At 44.8% G+C, this 11410-nt stretch overlaps 1 protein-coding gene across 1 annotated transcript in view; it reads right to left on the bottom strand.

The window, feature by feature from the left end:
- Positions 1–5750: 5750 nt before the first annotated feature.
- The window catches only part of LOC124805501 (formin-like protein 20), a 94107-nt gene continuing 88447 nt past the window's right edge, over positions 5751–11410 (bottom strand). The window contains exons 8-10 of the mRNA XM_047266065.1: positions 10278–10360; positions 10057–10181; positions 5751–5779 (exon numbers count right to left, since the gene is read on the bottom strand). Of these exons, the coding sequence (XP_047122021.1) occupies positions 5751–5779; positions 10057–10181; positions 10278–10360 (237 nt within the window). The remainder of the gene's footprint in view (positions 5780–10056; positions 10182–10277; positions 10361–11410) is intronic.

Genomic DNA, 11410 nt, shown 5'->3' with positions numbered 1-11410 from the left:
CCAATTGCAATCTGGCCGACCCCTCTCCAGGCCGACAACGCGACAGCAGCGACCTCTAAGCCAAGAGGACACAAGCGCCGCATCGACTGGTCGCGGCCCAGTACTAAAGAAGCGTCAAGACCAGCGACCGGGAGAGAAGCATCAACTGTATTACGTTTAGTGGAATCGTTATACTGAAGGACATTGATTATATTGCATGTCGCCCTTTGCTTGCGACACATCTACGTATTTCTCAAGGTTAAGTATTGTCATTGATTCATTTCGTAATAAAACTCTTTAAAACGATTTGCTTGAATTGTTGTCTAGCGATCCGAGAAGCGGGTTTCCTACACACCCCATCTTTGACAACTAGGCAGGATACAACAGGGATGAACATGGACAGACAAGTAAATTATTACTACTTCAAAATAATTGAATGATTTATTCAAGAGAAAGAGTTTCACATATTGAACAAGTCAACAATGTGTGGGTCCGGACCTGATCCTTATGCAAGCAGATATTCAGTTTAGCACTGACTGGTTGAGTTGTTGGATGTCACCATGAGGGATATCGCGTCTTCGCTGATTTTACAGGACCAGGATATATGACGTGAGGTATGCTGTTTTTCATTGACAAGTCTCCGTGCATTCAGACAACAAATTCTATTTCCAAGTTTTTAGGTAATAAAATTCATTTTGCACATTTATTATCAATTTTTTGTCTTACTATATTTGTTTCAACAAAGAAATGAACGGAAGAAACTGACAACGATCGGAAGATACCTGCTTACGCCCACTAGTCCATGTTGTCAGTGCTTAACACAGTATGGTTTTATTTTATTACTGACTCCCGACATATTACACTATCTACCCTTGCGACACTTCTACACTACTGGTCATTAAAATTGCTACACCACGAAAATGACGTGCTACAGACGCGAAATTTAACCGACAGGAAGAACATGCTGTGATATGCAAATGATTAGCTTTTCAGAGCATTCACAGAAGGTTGGCGCCGGTGGCGACACCTACAACGTGCTGATATGAGGAAAGTTTCCAATCGTTTTCTCATACACAACCGGCACTTGACCGGCGTTGCCTGGTGAAACATTCTTCTGATGCCTCGTGTAAGGAGGAGAAATGCGTACCATCACGTTTCCGACTTTGATAAAAGTCGGATTGTAGCCTATCGCGATTGCGGTTTATCGTATCTCGACATTGCTGCTCACGTTGGTCGAGATCCAATGACTGTTAGAAGAATATGGAATCGGTGTGTTCAGGAATGTAATACGGAACGCCATGCTGGATCCTAACGGCCTCGGATCACTAGCAGTCGAGAAGACAGGCATCTTATCCGCATGACTGCAACGGATCGTGCAGCCATGTCTCGATCCCTGAGTCAACAGATGGGGACTTCTGCAAGACAACAACCATCTGCACCAACAGTTCGACGACTTTTGCAGCAGCATGGACTATCAGCTCGGAGACCATGGCTGCGGTTATCCTTGACGCTGCATCACAGACAGGAGCGCCTGCGATGTTGTCCTCAACGACGAACCTGGGTGCACGAATGGCAAAACGACATTTTTTTTGGATGAATCCAGGTTCTGTTTACAGCATCATGATGGTCGCATCCGTGTTTGGTGACATCGCGGTGAACGCACATTGGAAGCATGTATTCGTCATCGCCATACTGGCGTATCACCCAGCGTGATGGTATGGGGTGCCATTGGTTACACATCTCGGTCACCTCTTTTTCGAACTGACGACACTTTGAACAGTGGACGTTACATTTCAGATGTGTTACGATCCGTGGCTCTACCCTTCATTCGATCCCTGCGCATCCCTACATTTCAGCAGGATAATGCACGACCGCATGTGGCAGGTCATGTACGGGTCTTTCTGGATACAGAAAATGTTCGACTGCTACCCTGGCCAGCACATTATCCACATCTCTCACCAACTGAAAACGTCTTGTCAATGGTGGACGAGCAACTGGCTCGTCACAATACTCCAGTCACTACACTTGAAGAAATGTGGTATCGTGTTGATGCTGCATGGGCAGCTGTACCTGTACACGCCATCCAAGCTCTGTTTGACTCAATGCCCAGGCGTATCAAGGCCGTTATTACGGCCAGAGGTGGTTGTTCTGGGTACTGATTTCTCAGGATCTATGCATCCAAATTTCCTGAAAATGTAATCACATGTCAGTCTTAGTATAATAAATTTGTTCAATGAATACCCGTTTATCATCTGCATTTCTTCTAGGTGTAGGAATTTCAATGGCCAGTGGTGTAAATAATGTTACTCACCTTGTATTATCGCCGAGACATGAGAGTGCGACTGCTTGTGACTGTTCCAGAGTTCAAATGGATGTCGCTGGTGGTCGAATCCTTGTCAAAAGTATCCGAACACCTATTGTGGATATTAATATGAGGTGTGTCCACCGTCCCCTTTATGACGCTTTAAAAATCTGCTGTCAACACTTTCAATGAGGTGTCAAAGTCTGGAGAAATGGTAGCACAGTCCTCCTCAAGAACCTAAACCAGATATGGTAGAGACGTTGAACGCTGTGTTTGGAGCGAAATCGACGTTCTAACTCGTCCCAAATGTGTCTCTTTGGGTTCAGGTGGGGACTTTGGGCTACACCACTCCATTTCCAGAACCTTGTTGTACAGCAACCATTGCCTCGCCTTTGCTATTTTATGACAGGGTTTATAGCCAGCTGATAGAAACATTCATCGTCTCCGAATTTTTGCTCTACTGTACGCAGTAGATCTTAGAATTAAATTTCCCTGAGACATTTAAGTCTCATCTTTATCTACGATAATTATGCAAGCAGTAGAAATGAATTGAAATGTGTGACGTGGTTGGGGCTCGAACCCGTGTCTTCTTGCTGAATAGCCAGAAACGGTAACCACTACACCACCGCCGCAAATGCTCAACACTGCTGCACAAAGTACACAAGTTTAGTGCCCTCGCCAACACGAACTTCATATCTTCAGCTTATTTCCCCCTTCAGTGTCACTATTGCCAGGGCTCTCCGGCATTGGAATAGCAAAAAAATGGCTCTGAGCACTATGAGACTCAACTTCTGAGGTCATTAGTCCCCTAGAACTTAGAACTAGTTAAACCTAACTAACCTAAGGACATCACACACATTCATGCCCAAGGCAGGATTCGAACCTGCGACCGTAGCGGTCTCGCGGTTCCAGACTGCAGCGCCTAGAACCCCTTGGCCACTTCGGGCGGCTTGGAATAGCACCCCAGCGTTGGACGCAATGGGGAAGTCCTGTACTATAGGTGACCTTATAGATGGTTCAAATGGCTCTGAGCACTATGGGACTTAACATCTATGGTCATCAGTCCCCTAGAACTTAGAACTACTTAAACCTAACTAACCTAAGGACATCACACACATCCATGCCAGAGGCAGGATTCGAACCTGACCTTATAGATCTCATACCTAAATTTTCGCTGAAGCATTTAAGTCTCATCTTTATCTACGATAATGATGGAAGCAGAAGAAAAGCATCAAAATTTCTAGTGTCTGAATAGTGGCAATAGTGACAATGTAGCGGGAAAAAAATAAGCTGAAGATATGAATTGAAGTTTGTGTTTGGGAGGGCACTCGAATAGTTCAAATGGCTCTGAGCACTATGGGACTCAACTGCTGAGGTCATTAGTCCCCTAGAACTTAGAACTAGTTAAACCTAACTAACCTAAGGACATCACAAACATCCATGCCCGAGGCAGGATTCGAACCTGCGACCGTAGCGGTCTTGCGGTTCCAGACTGCAGCGCCTTTAACCGCACGGCCACACTCGAATAGTGTTGTGGAGCAATATTGACCATAGTTCTGCGATGGTGTAACGGTTAGCATTTCTGATTAGTAAGCACCGGCACGGTAGCTCAGTGTGTTTGGTCAGAGGATTAGCTACACTCTGTAATAAAAATATAAAAAAAAACTCAGTTAATGTACCAACGAGGAACTTTAACAAGTGTCCTATGACGTCCGTTGCGAAGAAATACAACGATCAATTAGGAACAAAATGAGATTTTTCTTAAAAAGAAAGAAGTAAGCAAGAAGGTCCGGGTACGAGTCTCGGCCGCAGCACAATTTTTGATTCATTTCTTCTGTTTCCATCATTATCGCAGATGTGTTGATGTACTGAATTATTTAGCGTTTTCTCACGCACATTAAAGGGACCGCAACCTCACCATGAAAATCACCTCCAGACTGTATTACTAGCTTCTTTGTAGTTCACTGTTGGCATCACACATGATGACAGTTGACGTTCTCCAGGCGTCTGCTAAACTCAGACCCTTACACTGAACTGCCACAGGCTATAGCGTGACTCACCAGTCCAAATCACCCTTTTCCAGTGATCCACTGTCCAGTGGCGTTTTTGTTTACACGTATGCAAGCGGCGCCTAGCACTGACTGCAGAAATGTGGGTCTTATGAGGAGCTGCTCCATCAGTGCAGCCCACTCCTTTTAGCTTTCTACATAATGTCATTGTCCTAGCTGGATCATTGGTAGTACTTTGGGACCCAGGAGTTATTCCGTCAATTGACGTCATGCGATTTTTTAGAACTAATGTCCATAATCCACGACTGTCCCTATCTGTCAGTAAGTGACATCTGCTTGGTCTCGGTTTAGACATGATTGTCCCTTCTCATTTCTGTTTCACACTTATATCAGAATCAGTCACCTTGGGCAGCTTTGGTAGAGGTGAAATGTTCCTGATGGTTTTGTTACTAAAGTGACATCCAGTGACTAGCCCACGTTCGTAGTCACTGTGCTGTCTTTACCGACTCTTTCTCCTATCACAGCTTCCTTACAGGTTTCACAATACTCCCCGCCTCCTTTCATACAGGCAGGTCCGCCTTTCGTGCTATGTAGTGGTCGATTCCACAGGTCTGCGAATATTTCTGACCAGGTAGCGTATGCTCTTCAAGTTCACTTTGCAGAGTTCTGATTGGCCCTCACCTCGAAGCTTCATGCGGCGTTCCCTCGGCAGTAGGCGATACGTAGTCACTGGTTCTTGAGTCCGCAGCTCGTGGTCTAGTGGCTAGCGTTGCTCCCTATAGATCACGGGGTCGAGTTTGATTCCTGGCCGGGTGGAGGATTTTCTCTGCCCGGGAACTGGCTTTTTGTGTTGTCCTCATCATTCGTGAAAGTGGCTAGATTGGACTGAGTAAAGTTTGGGACTTTGTACGGGCGCTGATGACCGCGCGTTTGAACGCCCCAGCAACCAAACATTATCATCTTCTCTTTGACACTACGTTAATAGTTGCGAAAAACATGCTATATGACAGCTGGCAGTGTTTCTATGCCAGTCACCTATACATCATACCACCGAGCGTTACAGTGGTTCACAATATCATATCGAGATAGAAAATTAGGCAGTTGATTTCTGGTATTAGTACAGAGCACACCTAGCACAATGCAGCACGTATGTGGTTCCCCTCCAGCTATAAATACATACTAACTATTTTCAACTTAAATGTATTTCGACTTTTGCTGGTGACAGAGAATTTGGTCAGAAAACACACACACACACACACACACACACATATATATATATATATATATATATATATATATATATATATATATATATGACAGTAGGCTTTCCCGGCGTAAACTATTGATGAAGGTTTCTCGGGTCTCGCCAGAAGATGGGTAGTATGACACTTCCCGAAACGTCGCGAGATATCAACGCTACCACCCGGCTGGAGACCCGGGAAACCTTCATATATATATATTTATTCCACTGAAGATGCGGTGTGAACACCTGAAACACATACAGGCATAATAAATAAGTGACTGTCGCACATACCTGGTATTTCTTTTTTTTGTGAGGAAGGCCCATGTATGCAGTGATGCCAGACTTCTGAAGCTTCAGTTGAACTTACAAATGTTATCTCAATTTTGAAACCACATAAGATGAATAATTCGTTTCTTGTCTGAAAATGGAATGATAAGAGGCGAACTAAATCCCGATTTGAATAGTCATATCAACGATTGTTTAAGTGTTCAATGTAGGAAGTTTTAAAATTCTAAATTAAGGAATAGGTACAATAATGAAGAACTAGGTATTCACAATCTTCAAAAGCAGAAGTATTATCAATAAAACAAATCGTGGCACACATCTTGTTGCTTACACTTTATTGTAATATTTAGTACATGAGTGCAGCCAATAAAACTCAACAACAAGAAGAGAAAAATAACAAACAGTTTTTTATCATTAATTATGTTTCTCCGTTGCACTGTTACGTGCAGACTAGCTTCGGATAACAGTATCAGTCGAATATTGCATTCTGAGTATGCAGCGCCTCATCACAACACGTGAACAGGCGTTTAAGTACATATTTCAAAATTTAGTTGATGGGAAAACGCATGAAATTATGTTAACGTAATATGCTTCACTACTAGTACGGTATGAGATTTGGGATATGTGTGGAACGTGATGAAATTTTATCATTCTCGACGAAACATGTTTCTTAAGTTCACACCAAAAAACTCTACAAGGAAATGGTGTATATACGATTTAGATCTCTACAACAATTATCATAAACTTGAAATATTTCAATAACTATCTAGTACAATAGAAAACAAGTGGGGTCCGCACTGAAAAAGAAATAATATTCAAATACCAGCTAGTTTGCAGTCTTCATTTTATATCATCTTTTCATCAATTTCGTATTATAAATGTCTCTTTCGATGTTCAAAACATTCTAGTACTTACTAATCCAGTTACAATATAAAGCAATAACAATTTTTCTGATCGAATGGAATGAATACAGAAGGAAGTGCGTAACAATCGGTTTCACATATGACAACAACATGGAATTGCAATGTTTACAAAGTGACATGAAATTTGCTATCTCGACAAATAGTAAGGTTAGGGTCGTACATAAATAAAATTCGTTGCTTATTTCATCATTTTCTGGGCCTGTCTTTCAGCGTCAACAACAAATTGTTCACAGCCCGTCGCATGAACTGGCTGTGCCGAAGCTATTTCTGTTCTCACACTGAACACCAATATCCACGTGTATTATTTGCATAATAGACTTCAGCCATTAACGGCCCACTTGAGTTCTTGAGTTCACGTGTAAAGCAACAACGGCCACATGTATGACTGTTTTCATTCCCACGTGTATATGACGTTTTTGAAGAGTCACTTACATCTTGCGGTTGTCGGTTCTTTAGGTGTATTTCACTGTTCTCCAAAAAGACAATTACTTCCTTCGCAAACATTAAATGAGTTAATGAACTTGCGGTATAGTTCACAACTTGCATAAAAAATCCGTAACCCACTGGAGCGAAATAAAATCGTCGATATAGTTCAACTAATCGCTCGAAAATCAAGCTTCAGATATGTTTGTGTGTTTGTGTTGTGTTGATAGATCGATCGCTAGTTGCGTTGTCTCTTATGACACCGAATACATCTCACGTGGTGAATACATCTCACGTGGTGAGCTTTAAGAACGCCGATATGACTTAACACAACCGAATGCTGATGCAATTTCTTGTAGCAACGAAGTGAACAGACAGCTGGACTGTAAAATGCCAATGTCAATACAGTCTGGCATGGCATACAGTGCAGTGGTTACCTGTGAGGTGTGAAAACTTTATCTCATGAGACAACGAATCCCGAGATCTGCGAAGCGCTCTTCCACCTGTGAGCACTAAATATTGGTCGCCAATACAAAAGTACCTCAGCTACGTAAAAAAGCCCTGGGAGTCATAATATTCTGTCGACCAATCCTCGTTCAGTCATGAGTGCGGTTCGATTGCAAGTCATTACTTGGAGGGAACGTGACTAGCTGTTTTCTCCGCATTCCGACACAGTCGATTTTGTAAGCTATACTCGCAAATTCTCCGTCAGGCAGCTCCTCTTTTGAATAAACTGGTTTTGTGTGTAGGACCGCGTCATCATAAAACATAAAACATCAGTGTAGCCGCCCTGAGAAGAAACGCTTCAAGGAGGGTCGAAACGTCGGTTGTGTAGCTGTTTCGCCGGCCAGAGTGGCCGAGCTGTTCTAGGCGCTACAGGCTGGAACCGCGAGACCGCTACGGTCGCATGTTGGAATCCTGCCTCGGGCATTGATGTGTGTGTTGTCCTTAGATTAGTTAGGTTTAAGTAGTTCTAAGTTCTATGGGACTGATGACCTCAGACGTTAAGTCCCATAGTGCTCAGAGCCATTTCAACCATTTGTAGTTGTTTCGCGTTTCAGCAGTTGCCCTCTCACATCCCCCATCGACTTTTTAAAGAATCGAACTGCCATGTATAAAACAGCTTCAAGCGTTTGGTTACTTTACATATTAGTCAATGCATTAAATTTGGTGTTGAGCATGAAAATCTTTTACGGTTAAAGGCGCAAAACCCTAATTTTGATGGTTATATTAGTTTATAATTATTCACCCAAAAACTAATGAAAAGTAAGTCACAGCATCATACCGCTTGAACTATCTGTGGTACAAAGACGTAATTTTGCAAGTACATTCCAGTAGTATATGAGGATTTTATCAGCATAATTCGTTGAGAACAGAATTAATAGTAACGAAATAATAAATTGAAACGTCATGCCTGATGACGAAATTTTACTTTATGAGCGAAAAAATAGTAAACAATAAACATTTTTTCCATTCATTATTTTGTGGGAGGTGTCGGCGAGACACAAGTTTGTAATTTTGTGTGAATTTTTTTTATGAATTTGTGTGAAATCTTATGGGACTTAACTGCTAAGGCCATTAGTCCCTAAGCTTATACACTACTTAACCTAAATTATCCTAAAGACAAACACACACACACCCATGCCCGAGGGAGGACTCGAACCTCCGCCGGGACCAGCCGCGGAGTCCATGACTGGAGCGCCTTTGACCGCTAGGCTAATACCGCGCGGCGTGTGAAGTTTGCTGGAAGGACTGAGTGCTCTCACTCTCAAATTCTGGAGCGAATATAGTCCAGGCAATTTGCACGCCATGATTTACACGGCCTAAAGACATAATGTAGTTTCTAACTTTTACTCCTGAGTTATTGTATGAAACGTTTATTGAGTAGATTGTATCAGTACCTTCAGATTTTAAATTCGATCAATTTATCTTCGATACAGAAAAACCAAATTTTTGTTGCCTCTGGAAGCGACTAACACGCAACCAAAAACTGGGAATGACCGCTTTTATCGTTCCGCGATCTAATCAGTGACACGGTCTAACACCCAAAATGATAGTATTCACTTTGATGGTAATCGTGGAAGCATATGAACCTATAATAGTAGCTCTGTGCCTACATTGGTGAACTGGTTTTGTTCTAATCAAGGAAAATTCTTGTCAATACGGCATATCGAACACTATTTCTTCACGTCGAAGTCAGTTACGTGGCTACACTACGAACAGATCCCCACGTCACATACGTTCATGTAAACTCCTGAGAGGCTCATCTGCAGCAGATGCCAGGTTCGATTCCTGGTCTGGTAAAGCGTCTTAACTTGTCTGTTCTATTCGAAAGTGTCAAAGAGTCATCAGCTATCGAGCTACACAGGAGACGCACAGCATTTTTTTTATCGATAGCACGCCTTGACGAGAGTGAAAAGAGGCGATACTCTGTAACAGGTATGTTTGGAATACGGCAATTTTTCGAACATTTGACTAGTATTTCAGATCGGGTTTCACTCGGAAGGCAACTATGCACGCTTGTGATCTGTGATGAAATTGACGAAGAAAGCATTTACTGCGCGAGACTCGAGGAAAATGAGTCCAAGTGGAACGAGAGCTTCCCGGCAGGAGGCGACGAGACATCCGCGTCACGGACGGCTGTGGTTCACAGGTGCCGGCGGGCAGTGAACGTTCACCGCAGAGGCCGGCCGGCCAGCTAGAGCAGCCACGGTCTGAAGGCGTCACCGACGCCGGCCGACGCTCACAGAGAGTCCGTCTGCTGCGGCTCCAGTTTGGGGGTGGCGGTGGCGGCGCCAGCGGCGCTACCGTCGGCGGGGGCGGCGGCAGTGGCCGCGGGGGAGGAGGTGCGCGACCCGCCGCCTGCGGACCCGGCCGGCGCGGGGGCGGGGCCGTCGTCGCCCCCGCGGCGCCGTCCGCCGTGCTCGTGCTTCACGTAGTCGACCACCAGCTCGAGCCCGATGAGCGCGCGCAGGTCCTTGCAGGAGGCCTTGCCGCCCCCGCTGCCGCCCCCGGAGCTGGACTCCTCCGAGTCGCCGCCGGTGCTGCCGGTGTCGCCGCCGCCGCCGTCACAGCCCACCCCCGCGCCGGAGGCGGTGCACGCGGAGGCTGACGCCGACGCCGACGTCGAAGACGACAGCGGGGAAGCGGCCTCCCGCATCGGCGACGAGCACGCCGCCGCCTGGCCGCGCACGTCCTGCAACAGTGCGGGTCCTCTCTAAATCACGCTTCCAGACATTACAGTGTATTTTTATTAGAATTACCCAACACCTACAGACGTTATTTAACACTGTATTGGAGACAAGCGTTTTGTTCGCGGCTTCGCCCGCATTCACATATGTCACCTACAGGCTATTTAACAATTCATGTTGCACACTTCTGGAGGTTGTACAGCAGACTTAGAAGGGAAACTCCACATCGCGCTCTCTCTCAGATTTCGAGGTAAGATGACCCAGTTGATAGTCTGACAAAACCAGAACACAGATCAAACAAGGAAACAGGAAAAAATTTTACTGAAATATTGTAAGTAGGCTGTTTAGATTTTTATATTGGTAACGTCACGTAGCGCTCTATCAAAATCATTGGCTGTGCTGTGTGCAGTCTGTGGCTGGTTAGCATTGTTGTAATATTCGCTATTGTAGTGTTGGGCAGTTGGATGTGAACAGCGCGTAGCGTTGCGCAGTTGGAGGGGAGCCGCCAGCAGTGGTGGATGTGGGGAGAGAGATGGCAGAGTTTTGAGAGCGGATGATCTGGACGTGTGTCCATCAGAGACAGTAAATTTGTAAGACTGGATTTCTTGGTTCATTGTGTGGGTTCCCGTAGTCATGTCCTAGTTCATGAACCACGGGCAACGTATGAGGAAGTGGTCCCGACAGTCGGGATACCAGTTACTTTGGAATAAGGCTGGGCATCTCGGACATATTCTGAGTCGTGGTCGCCTTTGTGCTCATACGGCAAAGACTACCAAATCCACCGTTTAGTCCCTCAACCGTTAGCGGTAAAACTCAATGGGACTCGGGGCAAGTAAGGCTAGCAACCTGCTTCCCTGGTACTTTAAATATGATGCTGGCAACAATCAGAGCAAAATGCCTCGGACCCTTGGAGGTGACGGAGTCCCACCTCTAACTGACAAACCAGGGACTCCTAAGATACGACTTGGCAAACAAATGGTAATGAGATGGGGAGCTATTAATATCAATGGGGGCTACTCTGGGAAGAAGGTAGAGCTGGCAGAGGCTGCGAGTAA

This window comes from Schistocerca piceifrons, chromosome 7 (assembly GCF_021461385.2).
Source record: "Schistocerca piceifrons isolate TAMUIC-IGC-003096 chromosome 7, iqSchPice1.1, whole genome shotgun sequence".
NCBI classification, from domain to species: Eukaryota; Metazoa; Arthropoda; class Insecta; order Orthoptera; family Acrididae; genus Schistocerca; species Schistocerca piceifrons.
Note: the sequence above shows the minus strand (reverse complement) of the source record. Positions and strands in the feature narration are given on the sequence as shown.